This window comes from Hydra viridissima, unplaced genomic scaffold, assembly GCF_058129835.1.
Source record: "Hydra viridissima isolate aposymbiotic clone 2 unplaced genomic scaffold, HvirCarnegie_v1 scaffold_4, whole genome shotgun sequence".
Classification (NCBI taxonomy): Eukaryota; Metazoa; Cnidaria; class Hydrozoa; order Anthoathecata; family Hydridae; genus Hydra; species Hydra viridissima.
Genome location: NW_028324303.1, coordinates 10,511,920 through 10,539,692, shown reverse-complemented (window position 1 = coordinate 10,539,692; position 27,773 = coordinate 10,511,920). Strand labels below are relative to the sequence as shown.

At 29.0% G+C, this 27,773-nt stretch overlaps 4 protein-coding genes and 1 long non-coding RNA gene across 12 annotated transcripts; 3 read left to right on the top strand and 2 right to left on the bottom strand.

Annotated features, from left to right (window-relative positions):
• The first annotated feature begins 3,974 nt into the window (after positions 1 to 3,974).
• Positions 3,975 to 13,605, top strand: LOC145182576 (DNA helicase MCM8-like). Of its 6 annotated transcripts, none has more exons than XR_016452234.1 (24): positions 3,975 to 4,191; positions 4,534 to 4,635; positions 4,886 to 4,968; positions 5,107 to 5,167; positions 5,239 to 5,327; positions 5,593 to 5,725; positions 5,881 to 5,981; positions 6,080 to 6,121; positions 6,291 to 6,376; positions 6,744 to 6,826; positions 6,938 to 7,006; positions 7,938 to 8,065; positions 8,206 to 8,295; positions 8,460 to 8,517; positions 8,823 to 9,042; positions 11,750 to 11,858; positions 12,034 to 12,240; positions 12,349 to 12,556; positions 12,700 to 12,792; positions 12,871 to 12,947; positions 13,095 to 13,179; positions 13,260 to 13,349; positions 13,424 to 13,499; positions 13,576 to 13,605. XR_016452234.1 is itself a non-coding variant. In XM_090086481.1 (24 exons), the coding sequence occupies exons 7-24, from the start codon at positions 5,946 to 5,948 to the stop codon at positions 13,602 to 13,604; spliced, it is 1,791 nt and encodes a 596-aa protein (XP_089942607.1). In that variant the 5' UTR covers positions 4,058 to 4,191; positions 4,534 to 4,635; positions 4,886 to 4,968; positions 5,107 to 5,167; positions 5,239 to 5,337; positions 5,593 to 5,725; positions 5,881 to 5,945; the 3' UTR covers position 13,605. The 6 variants fall into 6 exon arrangements, 5 of the variants coding, with proteins under 5 accessions (XP_089942605.1, XP_089942604.1, XP_089942608.1 ...); XM_090086481.1 differs by having other exon boundaries at positions 4,058 to 4,191; positions 5,239 to 5,337; positions 8,460 to 8,522; XM_090086479.1 differs by having other exon boundaries at positions 8,460 to 8,522; positions 13,424 to 13,605.
• A 1,127-nt stretch (positions 13,606 to 14,732) lies between these two features.
• Positions 14,733 to 17,320, bottom strand: LOC149889853 (uncharacterized). The gene is made up of 2 exons (XM_090086079.1): positions 16,601 to 17,320; positions 14,733 to 16,497 (listed from the first exon to the last, which is right to left on the bottom strand). The coding sequence occupies exons 1-2, from the start codon at positions 17,181 to 17,183 to the stop codon at positions 15,362 to 15,364; spliced, it is 1,719 nt and encodes a 572-aa protein (XP_089942205.1). The 5' UTR covers positions 17,184 to 17,320; the 3' UTR covers positions 14,733 to 15,361.
• Positions 17,321 to 17,851: 531 nt separating this feature from the next.
• LOC149889852 (uncharacterized) lies at positions 17,852 to 20,301 on the top strand. Of its 2 annotated transcripts, none has more exons than XM_090085462.1 (2): positions 17,852 to 18,987; positions 19,387 to 20,301. In XM_090085462.1, exons 1-2 carry the CDS (start codon positions 18,069 to 18,071, stop codon positions 20,292 to 20,294), a joined length of 1,827 nt encoding a protein of 608 aa, XP_089941588.1. In that variant the 5' UTR covers positions 17,852 to 18,068; the 3' UTR covers positions 20,295 to 20,301. The 2 variants fall into 2 exon arrangements, with proteins under 2 accessions (XP_089941588.1, XP_089941589.1); XM_090085463.1 differs by having other exon boundaries at positions 17,906 to 19,211; positions 19,277 to 20,280.
• Positions 20,302 to 20,888: 587 nt separating this feature from the next.
• On the bottom strand, positions 20,889 to 22,061 carry LOC149889851 (uncharacterized). The gene has a single exon (XM_090085949.1). The coding sequence runs from the start codon at positions 22,044 to 22,046 to the stop codon at positions 20,895 to 20,897; it is 1,152 nt and encodes a 383-aa protein (XP_089942075.1). The 5' UTR covers positions 22,047 to 22,061; the 3' UTR covers positions 20,889 to 20,894.
• A 3,225-nt stretch (positions 22,062 to 25,286) lies between these two features.
• On the top strand, positions 25,287 to 27,051 carry LOC149889850 (uncharacterized). Of its 2 annotated transcripts, none has more exons than XR_016451388.1 (4): positions 25,287 to 25,375; positions 25,644 to 25,704; positions 25,854 to 26,026; positions 26,545 to 27,051. It is a non-coding gene; the product is annotated as an uncharacterized LOC149889850 (long non-coding RNA). The 2 variants fall into 2 exon arrangements; XR_016451387.1 differs by having other exon boundaries at positions 25,287 to 25,385.
• The last annotated feature ends 722 nt before the right edge of the window (positions 27,052 to 27,773 follow it).

Sequence of the window (27,773 nt, the reverse complement as noted above, 5' to 3'; positions counted from 1 at the left end):
GATCTCGTCGTCGTTGATATGTGTTTAGTTTAACAAGGGAATTCTATAAAGATGAGAATCAAAGTTATATTTCAAAGGATTAAAAAGAATTTAATCAAAATTGTAAATGATTGTAAAGGCTTGAAATCACATTTGAAATCATTTTGATATGGGTTAAAAACCTTTTTTTGCTTTAAAAGATATTGTTGTAATTGTTCTTACTTTATAACATTTCGTCGCGTTGGTTTGACAAGGTTCTAACTGACATTTTTGCCAAAATTGACTTAATGATTTTATTAGACTATTTAAATCATGATGAACAAAATAAACTGAAATTTACAACGATATAGCGCAAAACAAGCAAACTGCTAAAGTGCCAAAATTCTATCTGCAACTTTATTTAACTAATATTTAGTTTGACAAGGTTCTAACTAATAATAACTTAATAATCTCTTGCTGGTTTTTATTAACTAATTATTATGATTGAGAATTTTATACCCATCAAAAATCATATAAAAAATAGGTCTGAAAATCAACAAAAAGTGTTCTAATTTGACACCGATGTAGAATAAAATACCATTAAAGCTATTATTTTAAAATTTAAAAAAAAAATCTTTTTTATAACTTTACTCAAACTGACACCTGTCACACTGCGAAACAAAATACTGGTTTCGATTAGCATAGAAATAGCTATTATAATTCAAAATAAAAGGGGATTTATGAGCTAAAATTATCTTTTTATTTTAAAGTAATTAAAAGATTGTTCATAAACAGCTAAATTTTATTTTTGCATTAATAAATTTACAAACTTACCGCAGTCAATGTAAGCACAATTTGCCGCGCCATTCCCTTAAGGTATGTCGATCTAACTATATTTTGCAGTGCCTACCCCAAAATTAAGTCAGTACTTCTTCATTTTTCTTTACTTAACTACAACGGTTAGTCGATATATGTGCACTTTGGAACGTTGATCTTACAAAGTAACTTATTTTAACTTGTTAAATAAAAAATATCAGTAATATTAAAATTTAAACAACTTGTAATAAAACGTTTTTGTAGCAATAATAAAAACCAGGCTGAGTAGTTAAAAGAGAAACCACGAGGAAAACAAATGTAGTGAAAATGCAAATAAAAACTGATGACCACGCTGAAAAACAAACTTTTTAAAAAATGAATTACGCCTATAGATATTTTTTTCATGTAAAAGGAGAAAAAGTCCGTGTTTCCAAAACATTTTACCTAACTACACTGTCAATTTCACAAAAGCTATTTTACACAGCTTACAACACCAAAGATGTTAAAACAAATACTCCTGCACAAGATCTACGAGGTAAAATCATGAAAGGAAAACGTACACCGCACAGTGCACTAAAACGTACACCAACTCAGCTAGGGATCACATAAAATCTTTTCCAACAGTTGAGTCACATTGTCGTGTAAGTACCAATAGAGAATACCTTGAGTCACACCTTAATATTTCAAAAATGTATAATCTTTACAAAGAGAAATGTATAAACGAAAATGTTGAGCTAGTAAAAAAATCTATTTACTACCATACTTTCCCCACCGAATTCAATCTTGCTTTTCACATTCTCAAAAAGGATAGATGCGACCTTTGTGAGAAGTTTAAAGTTGCTGAAAACACTGATACTATGTCAGAAAAATTGAGAGAAGACTTTGAAAGACATCAAGTTTTTAAAAAAGAAATGAGAGATATACGTGCTAAAGAAAAAAAAGATAAAAATGTTCCGGTTTTACTTTTTGACCTTCAAAATGTTATATTGACTCCGCATGCAGAAATTAGTTCCCTTTTTTTATCTGAGAAAGCTAAGCTTATATAATTTGACAGCTTATTTTTCAACAACAAAAAAGTGTACCGTGCATTATGGACTGAATCAATGGCGGGAAGAAGCGGCAATGATCTTACCAGTGCCTTTTGCAAAGTTTTGAGTGATACGGCAGAGGAAAACGACGTAAGTGACTTAATTACTTGGTCTAACTCCTGCGTTCCTCAAAATCGGAATAGTATATTATCAAATGCTGTGTTACATTTTTTAAGAGACAATCCTAACAACTCAATCCCTATGAAATATTCCCTTCAGGTCATTCATGCGTCCAAGAGGTGGATCATGCCCATAGCGAAATTGAAAAGCTCATGAGGAAAACTGATTTTTATAGTCCAATTGGATTGATAAGGATGTTGAAACAAGTTAACAGAAAAAATCTTTGTCGTATCATTGAAATGAAACCACATGACTTTAAGGAGTATTCAGTAACAGCAAAGCTGTTTAATTACAAGTCAGTTCCTTTTTCTAACGTTGCTGATCTAATATTTACTTAAACATCTCGCATTATACATTTTAAATCTAGCCATGATTGCAATGGACCTATGAGCTGTGCGAATGTCAAGTTCAATGAAAAACCTAACAAAAAGAATGCAGCAACAAGTCCATCAACTTCCACTGTTTTTAATGTAAAACCAAAGGTTCAAAGTTGTACAAAGGAACTTGCAGATTTAAAAAACAAAGATACTAAAGCTGCATTTCCGTTTATGCCTCTCGAGGACAGAGATTACTATCAAGTTGTACTTCACCTATAAAATGAACATGAAAAACTTTTAAGGGTTGTACTTAATGTAATGATTTTAAAATGTAAGAAAAAAAATGTAGCACAAAAAAAAAAAAAAAAAAAAAAATGTTGTAACCTTGTTTTGTGACTGAAACAATAATCTAATTTATAAAAACTAGCTTTTTATTTTATTATTGTTTCAGTTACAAAATTTAAAGTAACTAACTACTTCAGTCTCAAAATTTCAAAGTAACTGACATGTTTCTAACTACCATTAAGCAGCAGTTAGAACCTTGTCATAGTGAGAATATGATTGTTTCACTATGACAAGGTTCTAACTGCATTTTGGGGGTATTCATTTTTCTATGAAGAGTAAAACATTTTTTGATAAAAAGTAGCAATACTTATAGCAAATGCTTATGTTATCATGAGTAAAAAATGTTATCAATGGATTTTAATAATTTTTGATGGTAGGAACATAACAATTTTTAACATTGATTTACTCAAAACTACTCGCGGATCAGTTAGAACCTTGTCAAATCAACACGACGAGTTGTCGCTGCGATAAGGAAGGGGAAGAGTTGTGGCAGAGGGGGTTTGCCCAATCTCTCCGCAAAAGAAAAAACAGACTTCTAAGTTATTAAACTCTGGGTATTTATTCAATAAAACAACAAAGTATTATTTGTTTCAACCAATCAACAGAACAATGAACAGAACAATGAACAGAACAATGAACAGAACAATGGAATTGGGGAAAAAAAGGGTATTGTGAAACTTGTATTACACGATTTTACTGTGCGCTGTTGTTGTACAGTTTAAATAACAAGAAGGAAATATACGAATCAAGATTTTAGGGGTCCGAAAGTTTTCCAGTTTTTCGATTTAAAAGAAAAATGGAATCTTCTTTTGAAGACTTCAGTAAACCTTTGATTATATACTTTTTTAACGCCTCGATATTTCCTAACAACGGTATTTTTCCATCATATATATTGTCAGAAGTAATTGGTATGCACCAATAGATGATGAAATCGGACGCAAAGTTTGTGAAATTGGACTGGGGTTTTTCCCATTTATCTTCCCATTTATCTTCCCATTTATCTTCCCATTTATCTTCCCATTTATCTTCCCATTTATCTTCCCATTTATCTTCCCATTTATCTTCCCATTTAGTGTTCATATCGATTTTTTTAAATATTAAAAAAAAAAAAAAAAAAAATCCCAGCTATTAAATATTTAGTTTTATATAATATAAGATTTTAGTAGAATTTATTTTCATGGATAAGTAAAAAATTTTAATATAAGATTTTAGTAGAATTTATTTTCATGGATAAGTAAAAAATTTTAATATAAGATTTTAGTAGAATTTATTTTCATGGATAAGTAAAAAAAATGCATGAATTTGTCAAATCTATCTATATATATAACGAAGTGTACCATATCTATTGCTGTTAACTTAAACAAGATCACCCATAGAATTACATTGATAGATTTATTTATTGTTCTATCTTTTAGAAGAAAAAAACTTTCAGGCAAATAATTTTAGCGAAATGAGTACCCCATATAACCGTGGTGGATTTAAAAATTTTAGAGGAAAGGGATATGGATGGAGAGGGAAAAAAAGTTATCTTTCTAAAAATATCAAAGGTGTCCTTATTAATTACATTTTAATGAGTATTTTTATAATAATAATAATAATAATAATAATAATGATAATAATAATAATAATAATAATAATAATAATAATAATAATAATAATAATAATAATAATAATAATAATAATAATAATAATAATAATAATAATAACAATAATAATAATAATAATATTAATAATAAAAATAATAATAATAATAATAATAATAATAATAATAATAATAATAATAATAATAATAGTAATAATAATAAATGATAATAGTGAGTATAATAATAATAATAATAGTAATAATAAAAAAACAGTCATTTAGCATAATTTATCATAATCAATTTTAGATCCTTTACAGAGTTCATCTCAAAAACAACCATCAAAAAAAAAAATTAATCAAAATGCTGCATGTCCATATACCAAATGGGGATTATATTTTAAAGATGAGGGTGAGTTGCAAAAAAAAAAGTGCTTTGCAGGTTTAATGTGAATTTTTATTTTTAGTTGCATTCTATGTTCTTTTTAATGCTTAACACTTTAGTTATTTAAAATGCTTCATATGACATTCACAGATTATTACACTAGCTGCTTGAGAATTCTAGTGTTACAACTTTTAAGTTGTTTTGGTTTTCTCAATCTCTTTTTTTTCTAATGAAATTTTTAGCTTTTTTTTTTCTTTTTAAACAAAAATTTTTCTAGCATATATTCCTGGATCAGAACTAGCTGATAAAGTTTCTGTTTTGCACAATTACTTTGAAGCAAGTATGAATCAAATTGATAAGGTAAAAACAATCCTTATCTTGTATTTTCTTGTGTACTGTAAAAGTTGGTAAAAGTTATACTCATATTTAAGGTCACAGAAACAAGATCATAAAATTCTAAAAAACTGAGTTTTTTTATTTTTATTTAATTTGCTTCAGGATGAAATTGAGGAAAAGCAAGAAGTTCACTTAGATTTTCAAATCATGTTAAACAATCCAGGTGAGTTAATAAAATTGAACTAAAATATAGGATGTATAATGCTTTAGCAATCATATTTGAATTTTTGTTAGTGCTTTCTGAAAAGTTTCCTTCATTGAGAAATGATATACATGAGGATCCACAAAGACTTTTAGCAGGCATTGCAGTTGCTTTGCATCAGGTATCAAAAGGTATTTTTATTCATTTGGGCTGGTATCTTTATGTATAATACTATTTTATAAAATTTAGCTGCTTATGAACAATCTTTTAATAACATTTAATAATCTTTTTATACTTGTTAAGTTTAGTTTTCCATAAAATATTTTATTATGAATATCTAATAATTTGAATTTTTGTTAACTTAATGCTGTTAAATGTATATTTTTCAAATCAAATGTTTTAATACTTTTAAGCTATAGTTATTTCTAAATAAAATGTATTTTTAGGTGCTTCTAGATGAGCAATTTAAAGATGTCCCAAAAGGCACACATGTTATATTAGAAGTTCCTTTCATTGATGTGCGTTTGATAAATTTTGAACCTCTTACTGCTTTTAAGTATCTCAAAGCAAATTCATTTGGTAAGATTTTAGTTTTTCCAGTAGATCCCAACTCTTTAACTATTTGTTATTATAATCAAGTTTACAATTTCTTTTTAGGAATTATATTTTCTAACTTTGCCTTCTCGTTCTGTAGTAATGATGTATATCACAAAGAAGTGTGTTCGTTTTTTTAGGTAAATTGGTATCTGTTCGTGGTACAGTTGTGCGGGTAAGCAATTCAAAACCAATTGTAACCAAAATGGCATTTTCATGCAATAGCTGCAGTGAAAATCAGGTAGAAAAATGACAAATTAGCTCCTATCAACTATTTTTCAACTTTATTTAATTATGTTGTTTTGTCATTTGCCTATAATATTAAAAACTGTTCTATAGGTTCTTTGCCTGTCTGAAGGCAAATATGCTGTTCCAACAAAGGTTTGCTTTTGCTGAATATTAAAATTTTTTTTTTTAAATTTTTCAAAAAATTTATTAAACTTTAAATAATCATATTTTTGATTATTTTTTGAAGTTTTATCTTAAAAATGGTTAAGTAGTGGTTTTTATTTTTTAATTTTAATTGGTATTGCATCAGAAATATTTTTAGTGTTCAAATGATGAATGTAGAGGGAAGTTGTTTTCCCCTCTGCGAAGCTCCTCTCTGACAGAAACAATGGATTGGCAGAATATTAAGTAAGAGTAAAATTTTGAGATGGATAACAACATTATTAACATGAGCCAATGATACTTGGTTGCTTATAAAATTGTGTTCACACTTTCTTAGAAGATCAGTTAACTTAAAATTAGATTCTTCAAATATAACGTTAAAACTCTCCTTGTCTTTTTGCTTGTAATAGTTAATACTGTTTCACCAAATTGTTAAACATAATCTAAAATCCATAGTTTTCTGGGGTTTTAATACTAATGTCCTAGCAATGGAATTTAAATCTACATTCTACATTATTAAATAAATTCTACAATAAATTCTACAATAAATTCAAATAATTGATCAATCTTAATGATAATTACTATGAACTATTGGTATGACTATTGTATCAAGAATTCAAGAAATTATATCAGATGAGTTGAGAGAAGCTGGTCGTATTCCAAGGACTGTTGAATGTGAACTTACATCTGGATTAGGTAACAGTTTGAATGTTTTGCTTTATAATGCAATCTTTTTGCTTTATTCATTGCTTAGTTTATTATATTTTCTATAAAATATTTTCTTAAACAAAAAGATTATTTTATTAGTTGACAGTTGTGTTCCTGGAGATATTGTTACATGTACTGGTATTGTAAAAGTAACTTCTGAGGAAAACAGTAAAAAATTCATTGTATTTTTTAAATTCATTTGTACTTTTCTTTTTATATTATCTTTGTCTTATCAAACAATTTTGTATATGTTTTACTTTTTTTTTTATTTTGTTAATAGCAAAATATTAAAAGTAGTTCCAAACTCTCAAACTTCCAAAGGGCTTTTTAATCTTTAAAAATAATCTTCCAAAGGTCATTTTAATCTTCCACTAAAGTACTAAAGCATGATGTAGGCTACAGGAGAACTTTTATTTTGTATACTAAAAACGTTTTGAAAAACTACTTGTCAGACAAATGCAGAATAATTTATTCATATTGCTTAATTTTTTTTTTTTTTTTTTCAAAATACAGATGATTTTGGAAAACAGTTTCAGATTTTTTGCAGTTTAATTTCTAAAAAAATTAAATTTTTTAACAAACTTTTGATGAAAACCCCAAAGGATTTAAAATCTCTTTGTAAGGCTGATCTTTGACAGTCAGTATTTGACATAAATTGCCTTTAATGACAGTCTAAATACTATAACACCTATTGACAATGGGAAAAATTTGAAGCTGAAATTTCTAAATTAGTTGATGCCAAAGTTTTTTTTCTGCATCAACTCAATAATTTCTTCATTACAACTTCTGTTGAAATTATTGAGTTTGTATATTTAAATAGAAACTCAAATTATACTCATTTCAGTTTCTATTTAAATATACCTGTTTTGCAATCGAACAATGAATATACTTTAATAAATATACTTTAATAAATAATTATTTTTGTTGTTGTTGTTGTTGTTATTGTTAATTAATGATAGAATAGCATCACCATGTGTGTAAATATCTTTTCTAACTTGTTTTTAATTCAAGGAAAATTATGTTGCAAAAGTGTTTTATTAATTTTTTTCTAATAATCCTTTTAGTTGTTATCTCAATATTAGAAACGTTTTATTTTTAGATTTTGGCAAAAATAATGATACTTCAATTTACCTTTTATACATCCATGCTGTTTCTATTACTAACAATAAGGATAACCAATCTCGAGATAATGTAGTCGAAGATGGCTCATCTGAATTTACATTGAAGGTAAATAGTTTCAAATGGACTTTCTAGTTTTCTTTAACCTTTTTTTTTAATGACAATTTTAAAACTATTTTCAGTCAATATTATTCTAAATGCATCTGTTGGTTTGTTTAATTTAATCTTTTGGTTTGTTTATTTAACAGGAATTGTATGCTATTAGAGAAATCCAAGAAGAAAAGAAATTATTCCGTTTGATTGTTGGTTCATTATGCCCTACTATATATGGTCTTTTGGTAAATTTACAATTTTTACAAAGTAACATGAAATAAAACAAAAAATACAATTTTTTGTTTTATTTTGTGTTACTTTTAAAAGTCTATTTATTGGTTTATTAGGAAAGTATTTTATAAAAATATGTAATAAAATATTTTGATTGACTAATCTTTTACTTTTGCAGCTTATAAAAGCAGGTCTTGCCCTAGCATTGTTTGGAGGTTCACAAAGATATGTAGATAGTAAGGTACCTTTATTTATGTTTTAAAAACATATTTAAAAAAGGTCTTCTTATCATCATCATCATCATCATCATCATCATCATCATCATCATCATCATCATCATCATCATCATCATCATCATCATCATCATCATCATCATCATCATCATCAATTTATTTCACTTTTCATATCTCTCTTATCATCATTTGCTTACCAATTTGTTTACATTTGCGGAACTCATGTTTGCTTTAAAATAAATAATTTACAGAAGTTTTTTTGAAAGTGATATAATTTTTTAAAATAATAAAGCAATATTATATTCCAGAATTTAATACCTGTACGCAGTGATATTCATGTGCTAATTGTTGGAGACCCTGGTCTGGGAAAGAGTCAAATATTGCAAGCAATTGCTAATGTTGCACCACGCAGTGTATATGTATGTGGGAGTACAACAACTACTACAGGACTTACAGTGACACTATCAAAGGAGAGTGGAACTGGAAATTATTCATTGGAAGCTGGTGCTCTTGTCTTAGCTGATAGAGGTATATATGTAGTTCAAGACATTTTTTTTTCTTACAAATAGTTAAAATAGAACAAAAAACTTATTGTCCAGTTCAAATCCAAAAAAAAACTTACCTTTAGTTAAACTACTTCTTAATATTGTCAGTAAAAAAATTCATTAATTGTATTTTAGGGCATTTCATACTAATATTTACCCTGTTTGATAATGGGGTAAATATTTCCATATTTTAGATTTTATAAAAGAAAGAAAATTTTTTTCTTCATAAAGTATAAAATGCATTTAGTGACATCCTCCTTAATAAAGATATATAACCTCCTCTGGTAGCTCTTAATGACAAGTTAAAATAACCAATCTCTGCTTTACAAGTTTGATGCACTAGTCCATGATGGATTTCATGAAATTACCTAAGATTTGTTCATATTTGAACAAATCTTAGGTAATTTCATAAAGTCCATCATGGACCCAATGGCAAAATTTGAGGGGATAATATCTAAGGAAATGGGAAGGCATATATCAGTTGTTCCAATGTAAGAATTTTTTTTTTTCAAAAATAGAATTGTTTTCTTGTCTTTCTGAGCTAACACAGGGACCATTCCTGAACTTTTTCTAGAGACCTGGGTTTCAAACTGAACATAGCACAATTTTTCCTATAACTGTTGAACATTTGTGTTCTATACAGAACTGACTTCTAAGAATAGAAGTCCAAAATTTCTATTTTCAAAGTGCAAAAAATTTAGATTTTAATTTAGATCTTTAGACTGTTCTGATTCTGATTTTAAGTTTCAGTCTGGAAGTCATTACTTACTGCTATTTTTGACATTTTTCTTCATTATCTATTGATGACCACTTAGTAATAAGTGGTGCCAAAATGTCATAGTATTGTATAAAAGACAACATTTTGGCATTTTCATGGTCCAAGTTGTATCTTTTGTCAGTTATTGTTACCAGAAGCACTAAACAGTCTTTCTAATGTAGCATAAGTCATTGGAATTCAGTAAATTTCCCTTGCTGCTTCTGTCAGGAGTGTGAATTTATCTTAGTGATCTAACCAATAAAACACTCTGTCCATTTTTTGCTTGTGGTGAACTGGGAAGTGCCAAAAAAGTTATAAGTTTATTTTTTATTGGTGATTTTGGACCTGGGTTTGATAAAATTTCCTCAAAGCAAAATAACATGAAAGTGATAAAATTTATTAGAAAATAATAGTATTTTTTTAACAAGACATGTAGATATAAACATTTGACTACGATTTTTGTTGTCTTAAGATAACTTATTAATGAGTTTTTTAGCTGTTCATAAACATACTTGAGTTGTATTTTAAGAGGGTTATTTTATCCTTTATGACAATCTTTCCATCAGCACAGACCACAGGTTCTTTTATGTTTGTGTTTCTAACAATTTAAAGGGTAGTTGCTAAAAAGATCATAAAACTAAGATGCCAGTTCAGTTATTTCTAGTACTGCTTAGAAAACCTTTTGCAATCCTTATATTGGGCCATAATCCTCTTAGCACTGCTGCACAGTGGTCAGTTGAGCTGCAAAAAACAAATTTAGGTTCAAAATTATTATTAACCTTTTTGGTACCAAAAAAGACACATAATGAAAGATTGAAATGTGTAAAATACAAATATTATAACAGAATTTTTTAAAGTATGTCCTTTGAATGGTAAATCAGCATAACTACAATCAACTACAATGTTATGACAGACTTTTCTCAATCCATGGAATTATTGCTAAATGAATGTACAGTGTTTTCTTATTTTCTTCTAATAAAAATTTTTTTGGTTATATTTTTAAACTTGTTAGAAAGTCAAAGTTCAAGAAACATAAGTATCACTTAGTGTACTTCTTATAAGAACCATAGGTTACCATTTTTTATCTGTTATTCAAAAATTAATTCCCAACTAACATAATAAAAATGTAAAAATGTTTTTATATGAAACTACTTTCATTATGTGTAATTAAACACAAAGATGAAACTGAATATTTATTCAAATTTTCAAGGGTAGCTGCCACCGGCAATTATACTTGTAATGGTTTTTTTTTTTTAAAAAAAAACACGTAAAAAATCAAATTTTACACTAAAACTCAAACATTTTTTTTGCTCATCTATTATCATCTTTCTAAACATTCACAACATATATTTCAAACCATCTATAATTGAAAAATTAAAATATTTTTTTTGCGTATTTCCGCTTTTAGCAATATATTCTTTTGAAAATAGTAACTACACTGGCAAAATGTACGCTAAAAATTCCCTGTCTAAAAATCACCAAATAAGAACTCTAAAAAATTGATTTTTTACAAGATTTTTCTCAAAGTTATTAGTATAATTATCTTAAAGATTCAAAAGTGATAAAATTTCTGACCAATTTTAAAGAAGTTTTTTTTTTTAATAAAAGGTTGGTCTTTTATCTTATGAGTGACTTTTTATTTAAAAAATTCGAATAATGCACCAATGTCCTTAAGAGTCTTGATCTCTTTCAACCATGTTGCCTCCACAAACCAGTTCTACCATTTTCTAGGTATTTGAGAACCTCATAAATATTAGTTTTCAAGCTTGGCTGAAACTATTTTTAACAGCTTTCACAATATTTCTTCATTTTATGTTATCTTTTTTTTTTTTTGCATTGATTTGTTAAAAAAAAAAAGTTTAAAGTTAAATTTTAGTATGAAATTTGAATGACAATGAGCTGATGTGAAATATGCATGGATTTGTTCTTAAAGGTTGCTGTTGTATTGATGAATTTGATAAGATGGGTACTCAACATCAAGCATTACTGGAAGCAATGGAGCAACAAAGCATTAGTATTGCAAAGGCTGGTATATTGTGTAGGTACGTTTCTTTTTCTTTTTCTTGCTGTTATCTTACTATAATTTTTCTCTTTTTTGTATTTAGTAATAGTTGCTGTAAAAGTAATCTTACGTTTGTTGACAATTTTTTTACTTATTTAATACAATAATTCTCATAATCCTATTTAATACACTAATTTTCAAATAATGATTCTCAGTCTACCTGCGAGAACTTCAATTCTTGCTGCAGCAAATCCAGTTGGTGGGCATTATAATAGAGGAAAAACAGTATCTGAAAACTTGAAAATGGGCAGTGCGCTCCTTTCAAGGTTTGATCTAGTTTTTGTTTTACTCGACAAACCAGACGAAGAGCTAGATGGGATATTGTCAGAACATGTTGTTTCATTGCACTCTGACCTGCATAAGTATGTAATTGGTACCCTTTTATTTTTTTTTTTTTTTTCGAAAAAAGATTTTGTTTTTAATTATTAAAACCGCGTTCTCATAATAAAAAAATGTTTACACTTGTTTAGCATTCAATCAGTGACTGTAGAACGCAACAGGGACGGCGATCAGTTGCATGACTTATACAACGAAGACAAGCCATTAATAGAGCGACTTAAAATTGATAAAAGTGAATCCTTCGACGCTCTTCCTCCGCAACTGTTGCGAAAATATATTCAGTACGCGCGCAAGTATGTCCATCCTGAGTTATCTCAGGATGCAGCGAACGTGTTGCAGGTAACTTAATTGTTTCACTTTTTTATCCTGATTATATAGCAGAATGATTGTTTTACAAAACAGAATGATTACTTTGTGAGAGCAGAATGATTTACCCCCCCCCCCCCTCGTTATTATTTTTGATTTTGTTGAAATTTACACAGGAGTTTTACTTAAACCTTCGTGATCAGCAGCAAGGATCAGACAGCACGCCGATCACCACTCGTCAGCTGGAAGCACTTATACGATTGACAGAGGTAAATTTTACAACAAAAAAATACAACGTTAAAATTTGATTATAAAGTAATAAAATTTAATTCCTTGTGTTTGAATAGGCAAGAGCACGACTAGAGTTGCGTGAAAGTGCCACTGCGCAAGATGCTCGGGATGTTATTGAAATCATGAAAAGCAGGTACCTTATCTTGTTTAGTCAATTGCAAAACTCGTTTCTTGCTTTGAGCTGATTTTTACTGGATAGTTCAATAAGTACAAAAAATTTGTCTTTTGAATTTGAAATTTGTTTTCATGTTTTCAGGGTGTTTTAATTTTTTCTTTAAAGTTTGATTGATACGTTAAGCGACGAGCATGGTTGCTTAGATTATAGCAGATCTCAAAATGGTTCTGGAATGAGTAAGCGTTATCAGGTACTTTAAGATTCCAGGTTTTTCAGGAAGTTATCAAAATCACTTTTTACTCATTTCCGTTTCAATTATTATCTTATTAGGCGAAAAAGTTTATATCTGAACTAAACCATATATCTGAAAGAGACAAGACTTCTCTGTTTAATGTTGATCAAATGTTTAGAATTGCAAAGGTGACATTTTATCTTATTGAAGTTATTTTAAAAATTTTTAGCAAATTTTCTATTGATTTGTTTTATCTTTATAGCAACTGAGGCTACAAACGGACGATTTTGAAGACTTCATAGCCAGCTTGAATGCCCAGAACTATCTTCTCATGAAAGGTCCGAAATTGTACCAGTTGCAAACGTCCAGTTGTTTGTAAATTATAATTTCCATTTAAAATGTGTTTGTTTTTAGACTGCATAATAAAATGTTTATTTAACTAAACATACGTAGTATTAAACAGAGTTTGATACTGGATCGTCGATAAGCGTCGATAAGAGTTTTTCAAGTTTCGTTTTTATTCGAGATATAACTCAATCCAATACTGACGAAGTTAAAGATTAGCAAAGTTGATATTCTCTCGGACGTAAAAAATGTTTTTTAATATTATTTAAATGAAGGTTTGCTCGTTTGTGTGAAAATAAGGTGCTAATGATGAGGCTGGAATCCAAAAAACTTTCCGTGCAAGTTTTGCGAGAAAATAGTATGTCTTGGCTATAAGTCCCCATCATTCCAAGATCTTTGTACCTCTTGAAGCCAAAGAAGTGCTAATATTTTTTTTTTCATTCAATTTTGAATTCAGTTTATTGCTTAAATCTTGCTTAATGTTTCCCGCTTAAATCTTGTTTGAGTTGGTTCGGGTGTAGGAGTCTAATTTCAAAAACTGGATTTTTTTCTCATACCAGAGATGATGTTGAAGGAACACGAGTTCTGATTCTGCAATAAGTTTGTAAGCTGCTAAAGTTACATCTTAAGTATTTTTTCCAAGATCTTTATGAGAAGACCCTTTGTGACTGGATTTAGCATGTGTGCCATTGAATACTCTGATTCCAGATTTAAAATGAGCCTTGGAATATGAAAAGAATGATTTGATGAAGTATTGACACTTTCTGTTTTGATAAAAGTTTAGAGAATCAAATTGCTTTCAAATAATTGTGTGAACTAAAAATAACTTTTTTAAAATTGATAACTTTGTTAACATTTACAAACTTATGAAACTCGATCGAAATATTCGAACAAAAAACTTGAGCTCGATTTATTTGACAGATTTTACTATTTTTTTTACTATTTGATGAAATTTTATCGAAAAGCTTGAAAAATGCAAATTCTCCTAAGTCAGTCGTTTTCCTGACTGTTTTATTTTAACAAATAATTAAAATAGTAGACTTTTTTATAGCTAGCGGCCGTAAGAACAAAAAACAGGCTGTAGGTGCCCATTACCTCCGTTTTTTTCTCCCTTTTAAAATTTCTCGTCTTTAAAGTTTCTCGTCTCTTTATCCACTGTTGTAAAAAATGACCAAAAACTACTTTGAGCTGACCCGAGAAAACTGCTTTGACAGGGTGAAACTACAATGTTTCCTGACTCCAAAAATGTAAAATTTGAAATCTAACTATTTCGTCCGAGAAAATAATTTCGATTTTTAGTTTTTAGTACTTTGCACAATAGGGCGAAATGACAGCTTTTCAAATTTTGCATTTTTACAGCATTCAAAAACTCTTCAAAATAAGCATTTATTACTCCAAAACATAACTGTCTAAAATTCACTTGAATAATAGTTTATTCTGACACAACTGATATAGTTTTTCATTAACAAGATGGAAATAATAAACACTTTCTTAAATAATTCTTTTAGTTATTCTAAGCCAAAACACAAAAACAACCTCTTGATTCTAAACACATAAAGAGCAAATGGTACATAAAATAAATTCTTCTCAATATTTGATTCTTCACAAATGCTTGCTGTTGTAGTCCACAACACATGAAAGAAGCCTCTTTGCATACTCAGGATGATTGCGGTCTCCTTTGTATCTCTGCCAATGTGAGCTGAAATTATGATGCATTGATTCTGTTGCCTGCTCACTAAAGATCCCCAAGGGAGCCCTTTTGATCTCAATGAATTGCTTCACATGGAAGAAAACAGCATGAACTTTTGGAGTCACACTGATGTTCATGATTGCCAAATATGAGTCTCTGAAGCAATCAATTTTTTTCAGAAAAGTCATCCTCCAGAACCATACCAAAACATGCTGTCACCACAGACTTAAACTTTCGAAGGGCATCAATGATTCCAAAGACTTGAAAAGCACACTCAGTCTCTGCAATTCTTTGAAGGAGGTCAAGATTGCTGAGAAGCTTGTGACAGGCATTCCCTGCAAACTGCCCACCATGGTATGGTTCTTGTTGAATGTGGAGAGCTGAGGGCCACTTGACAACATTGGAACAAACTTCTGTCATGGCTTTGTACATGTGATTGACCACACCAAGGAGAAGATGGAGTTCCATTGGTGGTATGAGCTCCAAGATGAGTTTGTTTTCAGAACCAGATAGCAAAGGCTCATGCACTACATTGCCAAAAGATCTTGCCTTTTTGATATCACCACCAGACTTAGCAAACTCTTGATAACAGGCAACAAGTGAGCCTAGTGTCCTCAAAGATCCTGATTGAGAAAGATGCTTTGATTCTGTGTTGCACCAAGAGCAAGGGTGAGTACTTGCATGGCTCTGAAGGCCACAAAGGATGTTGGCAAGTTTCATGTCGCATGAGACAACAAAGTTGACTTTGTCTAACTTGATTAAAGACAAGATCTGCCTCACATTTTCAAAGTTTTCTGGTAGTCCTTCTGATAAAGCCACAAGCATTTGACGCTTTACACTACTGTCTTTGGCAGTCCTCTGAGTTAAAAGTTTTTTCCGTGGTGGTGACCTTGAATCACAGTGAGAATCCAACTCCATGATGCCAAGAGAAACTTTCAGAAATCCTCCACCTCCATCAATTCCCAACTTGACAATATGATTCTGGAAAACTCTTCGAGAAAGCAGGACTTCATTCAAAAGCTCGGCAAGATCCTTGCAATGCACAACCACAAAGTCAGTGGAGTTACTCTCTGATAAAACTTGGATGCTGGTTTGAGTAAAAAACTCAGACAACTGTTTGCCAATGGCTTCAAACTTAGCTAGAAAACTAGTCTCCACAATCTTGGTGTCACTGACTCTGTTGATGGTTGATGCCAATTTCTTCATGCCAAGGTTGGACAGTCCTGTGTTTAGCTGAACTTGTACAAGATCTTCAGTTTTGATGCTGGGTTCAGGAAAAAGAGCTCTTGCACTTGAGCTTCCTAAAAATGAAATTATATTAACACTTTTTGTAATTTTAAGTTTTAAAATTAAAGGTATTCCTTCTGAACCTGCCATCTTTATATGTATATATAAAAGTATCACCTGTTTTAACTCTAAGTGGTGGGCCGCCTTTAGGATGCGATATTTTGGCAGTACCACCAGGTGTGGAAGGTTTAATAGAGATGACTTGAGTAGCTATTTGCTCTGCAGCGAGTGGATCAGCTGTAGCTAGCTGCTTGAGATTCTCTCTAAAAGTGAATGGAGTGCACTGATGTGGCAGACCTCTTCCAACTAGACTCAAACAATCACCACATCTTTGAGGGGTACAATCTTCCACAGGTTTAGAATAGTCCACTGGGCTCTTCTCATTCAACTTCAAATGTCCAACTTGACAAATAAGACAGTTGCAACCTTGATCTCTTGTTGGTGGTCTAACTTTTATAGATGAGAAAGGAAACAAAGGTGGCAGGTTAACATCTTTTCCTTCATCTTTTCTCCGAAGAATTGTTCGACATGAGTCACAAATGCCTCTTGGCACTCTGGTATCAGTCAAATCAAGACTTGTATGGTAATGCTTGAGGATCTTTTCAACAAGGAACTGTGTCAACTCTCGAGAGCACTTCTTCAGACACAAGACACAGACAGATTTCCGACAATCTTCATGATTTTTTGAAAAATTTGGCATTTTGAAATTTTTCTCACACAACTGATAAGTGAAACACTTTAAATAAACATGTTCACTGCCAATTCCCGGAATTTTTAGCTTGTTTACAATTTTGATGCAAAACTTAAAACAAACATGTTCACTGCCTATTCCCGGAATTTTTATCTTCTGAGTTAAAATAAATACAAATTATACTTGCTATATAGACTGTTATGTTTTAGAGTAATAAATGCTAATTTTGGAGAGTTTTTGAATGCTGTAAAAATGCAAAATTTGAAAAGCTGTCATTTTGCCCTATTGTGCAAAGTACTAAAAACTAAAAATCAAAATTATTTTCTTGGACGAATTAGTTAGATTTCAAATTTTACATTTTTGGAGTCAGGAAACATTGTAGTTTCACCCTGTCAAAGCGGTTTTCTCGGGTCAGCTCAAAGTAGTTTTTGGTCATTTTTTACAACAGTGATTAACGTAATTACTAGAGACAGACTCATCGATGACTCTTTGAAAAAACGAATTGATTCCTTCAACCTTTATATTTGTGAGTTTCACTTTACTGAAGATCAATTTTGGGTTTACTCATCTCGAAAAATTTTAAAGGATGGAGCATTGCCAACTCTAAATCTCCCCAAGAAAAGTAATCAACCACAGCGAAGTTCAATATCCATTACAAAACGTGAGGAGTTTTTAGTGACGCAAGAGTAAATTTCTCGAACTACACCGTCATGTTACAAATCTTTTGATGATTTTACAAAACGTATTTTAAAGCTCTCTCTTGGTGATTGTTGGAAAATTTCTTTGGATGATAAATTTGCAGTAATTACTTGTAATTCTCCAGAACATATTTTACCAAAGTATGAAATTTATGTCAACGAGTTGCTAGACTATTGTATAAGAATTTTTGGTTGGATGTTACCAGTAGATCATCTTTTGTACCTTCAATATAAAGGATCTTTTTTAAATGTTTCTTTATCAAAATTTATAAGTCATATTGAAACTCTTGTACTTTGTCCTGGTGTTGAAGTAAAAAGTTTAGACTTAATCAACCAAAACTTTAAATTTGAAAAACATGTTATAACTAAAAAATTTAGCTACTTGCTTTTTAAGCAACTTCCTCTTAAACCTAGATTAAATCAAGATGAGTTTTATCGTTCACTTAATTATAATATTTTAATAAAATCCCAGAATTGTTGTTATTCATGCCATTCATTGCAACTTAAAACTAATTATGAAGTAAATAGTAAAAATAAAACTTTAAACCAACCTGCAAAGCTGAATGCTCCTCTTAAATTTACCTCCACCGAACGAATTAAATTAAGTTTGCAACAACATCGTTTAAAATGCAAACAGTTGGAAAATCAGATTGAACATATGAAAACAGTTTTGAAAATGGGAAGTGAAAAAGTTAATTTAGAGCTTGATCAAGACCTTAAAACATTGTACTCTGGTTTTAATCAAAAAAATATTCCAGACTTCATGAAACTATTTTGGAATGAGCAGCAAAATTATATTAAAGCTTCTAGTCCCTGTAGTGTTAAGTATCATCCAATGATAATAAAATTTTGTCTCAATTTAGCAGCTAAATCTTCGTCAGCATATTCTGATTTGCGTTTTGATAGTAAGACTGGTTCAGGATTTTTAGTTCTTCCAAGTTTACGCACCTTGAGAGACTACAAAAATTATATACATCCTTCAAGAGGTTTTAATCCTCAAGTCATTATTGATCTTGCAAATAAAACTTCTAACTTCTCTAGTTCTGAACGATTTGTTACAATTCTGTTTGATGAAATGAAAGTTCAAGAAGATTTGGTTTGGGATAAATACTCTGGTGAGTTAATTGGATTTGTAGATTTAGGAGATATTCAAACTAACTATGCAACACTTAAAAATGTGAGAGAGCTAGCCTCTTATGTTTTAGTTTTTCATGTTAAAAGTATAGTAAACCCACTTTCCTATAGTCTAGCAACATTTGCTACAACTGGAGTAACATCAACACAACTTATGCCAATATTTTGGAAAGCAGTGCGTTATCTGGAGAGTATAAATTTGAAAGTTATATAATACTTCCTATTTGGAGATGCACCATCTGCAACTGCAGATGGTGCATCTCCAAATAGGAAGTTTTTTAAAATGCATAAGAAATTAGATGGTGGCTCAGGGAAAAACATTATATATCGCACTAAAAACTTATTTAGTAATGATAATAGATTCATCTTTTTTTTTGCAGATGTTCCTCATCTAATCAAAACTTCTCGAAACTGCCTAAGTAATTCTGGCTCTGGATGTAAATCACGCTACATGTGGAATAGTGGATTTTTTCTTCTTTGGAATCATATTTCAACATTTTACAATTCTGATTTAGAAAGAGGTTTAAAACTTGTTCCTAAACTAACAAGCGATCATGTAAACTTAACACCATATTCTGTGATGAGGGTACGTCTTGCCTCCCAAGTATTGAGCGAAACGGTAGGAAATGTTTTAAAGCAGTTTGGACCACCAGAAGCTGCTGGAACTGCAGAATTTTGTTTAATGATGGATATGTTTTTTGATTGTTTGAATGTAAAGAACAGTGTTGAGCATATAACAAAAAGAAAAGCATTTTTAAAACCTTATGAATCAGTAGATGATTCAAGATTTGCTTGGTTAGATAACTTCCTCTTATACTTTAAATTGTGGAAAGAATCTATAGATCAGCAAGAAGGAAGTTTTGATGAGAACTCAAAATCAAAAATGTTTATTTCTTCTCAAACTTATGAAGGTTTGCAGATTACAGTGCATTCATTCAAAGAAGTTGTTAAATTTTTACTTGAAAATGGTGTTCGATTTGTAATTTCTGAAAGATTCTGCCAAGATGACCTTGAAAACTATTTTGGAAGACAACGTGCAATTGGTCGCAGAAAAGATAATCCATCTATCAAAGATTTTGGCTACAATGACAATACAATCAAGTCACAGTTTTCAGTTTGCCCAATTACTGGTAACATTCAATCTACTAGCAATAATATCATGGATATTGAAAATAATCCTTTACCAAAGAGAAAAAAAAATAGTTCAAAGTTACTTAAAATTAAAAACCAACATCAAGTTCTGCTTTTTCACATTTATGAATTGAAAAAAAAAAGGTTATTTTCATAACCACAAAGTTTTAAAAGCATTATTTGTCATTTACAATGGTAAGAGTAACTATAAATGAATTAGCATAAAGGCATTATTTTTCTTCAAAAAATATTTCTAAACAAAATACAATTGGTGTATTTTATTAATATAAATTGTCGGGCATCCATCAAGTACAACTAAGTTAAACTTTAAGTGTGTTTTTTTAGAAAAAGGAAGAATAATGAAAAAAAGCTGATCCCTGCCCTAACCCAAACCTTTCAATGTGTTATCAACTTACTTCTAGGTTCTCCCTAAACCAGTCTATGCATGTACCCTCATCTATCTCTAAATCAGTGTGATGCATACATATATATATATATATATATATATATATATATATATATATATATATATATATATATATATATATATATATATATAAATACGCAATTGATCATAACCCTGAATTTACTATAAGATTTACAACAAAAAGCTAACAAAAAGTTTATTGAAGTACCATCTTAATAAATTAAGTAACTATTAAGGAAAATTTGAAACAGAATTAAAGTAGTTTTATGCCATTAATGTTTTAAAAAGATATGTGGCTATGAAAATAGCCTTTTATGTTCAATATTTATGTTAATATCCTTCACTTGCTTTCTTTATTTCGCATCGCAATGAACGAGTCTTGCAGATTTTCTTTCTCATCTTATGTTTTTCAATAATGTCTTTGGCATAAGAAAAGGAACGCACTCTTACAAATAATGTAATTAAGTGTTCTAGCAAATTCTTACTAACTTCAGTTGATTCTGGATTATTGCAAACTTGTTTATAAAAGGATAAAACAATATAATTTGTCAACATGGACTCAATTAGAACTTCAGGGTCTAGTTTTGAAAAAACTTGTGTTGTTTTTCTACGAAAAATATTCTTGCATGTCAGAAAAAGATCTTGAATTACATTGTTTACTTTCCACAAACCCCCTCTATCTCTAATATTTACAAGTGTCTGAGTATCATCTTCCATAACCCTGCAGCGCAGTAAAATTGAAACACTCTGTTGGCTATACTTACATACACTTTTACTACTTTTGAATTTAGTATACACTCTCTGAAAAATATATCCAATAAGATATTGTAAACTCTTTCTCTCTATATCAGTTATTTCCTGAGTTGTATTTACAGATTCAATAGTATTTGGTTTTATATCAGAAAGATTGTTTAATATAAGAGAAGACATTTCAGTGAGTAGTGTATTACTCAAAGTTAGGTCGCTGAAGTGTGAAGCTAGTAGATTTTTGCTCAACAATCCATAATAATCTTGATAAAATAAATCACTATTGCCATTAAACTTTTCTATTATTGGTTTTAACTTTTGCCAAAGATTTTCAGCATCATCTATTGAAAAACTAAATTTCTCACATGAGAACTGTTTTCTTATATCAAATGGCAGACACATGTCCATTTGCAATAAACTTGCACATTCTTCAACTATGCTTTTCAGCTTTAGTGGTGACAATGTATTATACATTTTGGAAGAACCTATTTCAAAACTCTCTAAAATATGCTTCGATGCAATGTGTCTCTTTAAACCTCTAATTGTCTTGTAAACTTTGGGACACTGAATGCATGCATTTTGTTCGACATTATCTCTATAAATATCGATATCAGAAACAATAGAATCTATATCTGTAACTAAGTTAATGTCATTGTTCAAAAATCCTCCTTCAACCACGTCAAACAAACATTCTAAATCACTATTTGTCTCGAAATCGCTGTTAAAAGATGCCATTTCTTAAACTTGTGCAGGTTCGCCGGGTCGTTGTGCAGTTTTCAACTTAAAATCGAAAAACAATGGAAACGGTCCGTGTTTCCAGACTATGTATTCTTATGACTATGTTTAAAGTTTCTAAAGTACGGTATTGAACCGGGGATTTGGTATGGTTATCACCCGGGTTATGGCACCGGGAGTCAGACGGGAACTGCACGATTTTCCCGGGCCACATATCGACTATTAGAATCTAACTCATGCGTAAAGTTTGAAATTGCCATTTTGTTGTGTAAAAGTTTTTTTTGCGATATTTTGTTAATATTAAATTTCTTTTACGCTTTAAAGTTGCTCCTTTTTCAAATAGTGGTATATATTTTTTTGCATATATTTTTCAAATATTTCGTTAAAGTTATCCGTTTTTAAATTACGATTGTCGGATAAGAACAATTTTTTTACTGTTTGATTATAGTAAAATCTTTTTGAAAATAGTTTTTTTTACTAACAGTATTTTAGGTATTGTAGTTTCATTATGATGTTTTGGTTATGTTTGCAATAACTATTTATAGATAATTCTATGTTGGTTTTTGCAAATTGATTGAAACATTAAGTTGAAAACACTGGTTTTGAGTTGTCTGAGATACTGTACACTAGGGGTGTCCCGGATAGGTTATCCGGCCGGATATCCGGGCCGGATTTGTATATTATCCGGTTGGTTATACCGGATACTTCATGTTTATCAATAACAAGAAAAAAATTATATAAGCTATTGCTGCAGTCTTAAAGATACAATTTAACCATGACAGAACCTAGAACACAAACTTTAATGTGTTCATCTTTTTGAATAATCTAATAATTAATTAATCTAAATTAAATTTAAAAAATGATTCAATAAAATATCATTCAAATTGAATTAAGAACTAACTGTACACAAGAACTACAGATTTTATCACTCATTTGTAAATTTATTTGCATTATGATGTATAAACAACAACATTTCTCCGCGTTGAGGTAACAGCCTTGATCGCTTTTTCTCATAAATATTTCCATATTCAGAAAACAATCTCTCTGAAAATACAGAAGATGCTGGTGGTGCTAATAATTTAAGGGCTAAATCTTTTAGCAGCGGAAACTTTTCTTCATATTTCCAATAATTTAAAGCATCATTGTTTTTATCTATAATAGATTGATTAAAGAAAACATCAACTTCTTGAGCAGCTTGTACAAGAGAGACTTGATCTGAGTTTATATGACCATCATTTTCTGAAAAATAATTACAAATGAAATTACAAAATAGGAGTTTTGTAGTTATATTTTATGAAATAAGATAAAATTGGCAAAGCAATTTTTATAAACAACTTACAAAACTTTTAGAAGTATTAAATAAATATAACACTAACATCTGTTGTCGATAATATACAGTAATATGTTATAATAAAATAATAATTAAATGAATTTTGATAATAATGATAAGAAAAATTGATATTCTTATTTAGTTTTTGATAATAATAATAAAAATTGATATTCTTATTTAATTTTTAAGTACTATTAAACGACAAGTTTGTTGTAAAATTTCTTAAAAACAGAAAAAAGTTCTTACCTCCATTTCCTTCATATTCCGCAAGTTCTAAAAAGCAAGAATCAAAGTCATTCTCTGTCAAATCAACTTTCTTTTTTTTTTGGCTCTTGGTGTAAAATTATTGGAACAAGTAGCAATATTAATAACTTCTGGTGAAAGTTCATTTTTATTTCCTTGATTTTTTACTACAGCCTCTAATAGCATTGATCTTGCTTGCTCTCTTTTATCAATAAGAAATTTGAACTTGTAGCGAGGATCAATAATGGTGGATAAAACATATCTCTCGTCATTTGTAATATCTAGATTATCTTGAGAAAAGAATCTCTTATTTAAAGATGCTAAAAGATGTTTCGTTATTTGAACTGTATCATCTTTTTGATCAACTTTTGATAAAAATCTTTGTAAAGTACATATATTTGGAACAACTGTTGACAAACTACAAATATCAGAACTCATAAACTTAGTAAGTTCATAAAAGGTTTCAATTTTTCTTACTATTATCAAAAACTAAATAAGAATATCAATTTTTCTTATTATTATTATCAAAATTCATTTAATTATTATTTTATTATAACATATTACTGTATATTATTGACAACAGATGTTAGTGTTATATTTATTTAATACTTCTAAAAGTTTTGTAAGTTGTTTATAAAAATTGCTTTGCCAATTTTATCTTATTTCATAAAATATAATTACAAAACTCCTATTTTGTAATTTCATTTGTAATTATTTTTCAGAAAATGATGGTCATATAAACTCAGATCTAGTGTCTCTTGTACAAGCTGCTCAAGAAGTTGATGTTTTCTTTAATCAATCTATTGTAGATAAAAACAATGATGCTTTAAATTATTGGAAATATGAAGAAAAGTTTCCGCTGCTAAAAGATTTAGCCCTTAAATTTTTTTAAAAAGAAGTTATAGAAGGAAGGATGAACTACCATAAAAGTTTGGACTGGCCTTATATCACCTGAGTAGCACATTGACAATTTATGTCTCATTGATGCAGCCATTACAAAAATAATTTGCCGTAATGGAAAGGCAAGGAAAACTTAATAGAAAGCATATTTTATAATCTATTTTTATTGTGAATAATTTAAAACTTTTAGATTTTATATCAAATTGTATATAATATACATAAATCTCAGGGTAAATTTTTTAATTAAATTTAATAATGTTCAGATGTACAAAGTAATATCAAAGCTAATAAAATATAATAAGTCAGACTAAATTTAATCTGTTAACAGACAATATTTTAAAGACATATTGTGTGTTTGTATGTCTGCTTTATATATTCATGCTTTTTTTAAAATTTCACATAAATGTATATAAATATCTATACAAAATGAATTTCAGCTCAGTCAGTAGCAAAATTTGGACATTTTTAAATTAGTTGTTGGAGTAATAAGCCATTAAAAAACTTTTGGTCGGAGGAGGTATTTTAGTGGACAAACATCCTGTGGAAGAAAAATTTTTCAAATTCTGTCTTAAACATTTTCAAAACATGACAGCTATTTGTATATATACACATAGATTATATATATATATATATATATATATATATATATATATATATATATATATATATATATATATATATATATATATATATATATATATATATATATATATATATATATATATATATATATATATATATGTAAGTAAGTAAAAAAAATGATATCCATTTAGATAATCTATTATAATGGCTTCAAAATCTTGGGCTTAAGTTGTTTATTTTGAAAATAAGATTGAAACAGAGGCAGTTGTTTTGGGTAAAAGATGGTTGGTTATTTTTACTGTATTCATTGCTATTTTAATTGTTAAATATGAATAAAAAAAAATATTATTAATGTTTTATATTAATAGTGAAGTGCAATATCAAAAAAACTTTTTCCTTTCTAATTTGGGATAAGTAATATTTTGAATCTGTTTATTTTATTATTATTGCCTAGATATATATTGTAATCTGTTTACACTTATTCTACATTTTAGTTTTTACATTTATTGTTTATATTTATTTTACTAAATAATTACTAATAGATAAAGAAGTATGTGAAGGATTTAATTTCACGACTCTGGATTGAGGAATCTGAAGAAGAGTGTGAGTAATTATGTTTGTGAATAATTGTGTTTCTTTTTGGATTTGTCTTTTCTTTGTTTTTTATATGGTAAAGAATAAAAAAAAAAGAATTTTATGTATTAAAAAAAAATTTATATACATGCTTAATAAATTGCATTTTTTTTTTTTAGAATTTCAGAAAAAGGTTTTTAAACAACTTTTAGAAAGTAAAAGTATGGTAAAGGATCTTCAAAATGTTTCTTCAGTTGTATGCGAAGATCTGCAAATAAATGCATGAGTTCAATAGAACAGCTTATTGAGCTAGATACTACGTTAAATGACAGTGTCATTTTTTTCTAAATGGGTAAGTTGCCCGGTTGCTATTGCTAGTTTGAATTTTTTCTTTATATTGTCATGGTAAATTCATTTATATTATTAACTGAAAAGTTGATTAAAGAATATAATTTAATTTTATTTATTATAATATGTCATTCTATACATAATTACTTTTTGTTTTTTCAACTTTCAATGTTTTTTAATTTGTTTAAAAATGTAAGGGATTTTATAAAAGATTGCCTTTAATTATATAGTTATATAAACATTGATTAAAGATTTTTTTGAAAGCAGGTTTTGCAAATAGCAAAAATTGGTGGAGTTAACTTAAAAGATAATGTAAAACGTGTTATTGAGCAGTAGATCAATTTTCTACACCTTTCCAAGCCGAAATGGCAATGGTTTTTAATGGATTATTTAAAAAGTGTTTGCAAATATATATATTATATTAAATATTATTATACGCTTTTTTAAGCATATCATTATATGCTTTCTTTCCTGAAGCATGAGTGTTGTAAATATTGATTCAAATAATTACTAACTTTTTAGGCTGTTAACGATTGAGTTGCGCTGTTTGTTAAACATGATGGGGCAAACCAATTCCACGAACAAAACCAAACAAAAGTTTGCTTTTTCAAAGACAAAATTGTATGGTGTTTTAGTTGGTAATATGTTATGTTTAAACTTTTTAAGTATGCAGATTTTTACTAATAGCATTTAAGCAAGAAGTATGAATTTTATATTTTAAAGAGTGTCTCAAAAAGATACCCAGATGAAGCAGGGATTTATGAAGCTATTTAAGAATTTATTTTCACCAATAAATTTTTGTAGAAAGCAGAAATCGAAAGTTTAGAGTTTTTTAATGACATTTTAGGATATGTGATATGATTTTGTTTGTGTCTTGTGTAAAGCGCTTTTTCTAAAATATACGTTTATTTATTTAATCTTTCATTGTATTATAAATTATTTTATTCAAGCTTGTCAAATTTAAGCAACTACAGTTGGCTAATTAGATTGCTTCAGAGAAACTGATGATAGTAAAAGTTTGTTATATATATATATATATATATATATATATATATATATATATATATATATATATATATATATATATATATATATATATATATATATATATATATATATATATATATATATATATATGTAATATTTGATGTTTGTGTTGAATCACGAACTGAATACAACATAAGCTAAAGCGTGCTAACCGCCATGTTTTATTCACAGTAAAAATGCTAACAATACAAGGCATGTGTCTATTATGCCGAACACGGATATTACATCTTCCTTCTATAATTTTTTTTTTTTTTTTTTTTTTTAAAAAAGATATGCATATATATCATATAGTTAATAAGTTCTTTATAATATACACAGTTAAATGAAGTCCCTCAAGTAGGCAGGTCTGTTTTTAGTCCTTGACGATCTGCGTACGTCAGGCTGCGGTTCAGTCGATAGAGTTTCGGGAATGATTGTAGCTTCTTCTATTTCATTTCTTGCTGTTTCCTCATTTAAGGTAGGAGGTGTGCTAACTGCCGGTAAATCGTATGGTAAATCAAGTTGCTCATGCTGATATGCTAGTGGTTGCTCATTGGTTTTAATCAGATGTTTACGATTGCGTCGATATACTCTTCCATATTTATCTACCACGTTGTATGATCTGGGTAGTAGGGGTGTTCAAAAAAAAAAAGTTTCAAAAACGCGAATACACAACAAGCTAAATTTGGGGCAAATGTAAAAAAAATACGATTACAAAAAAAAAA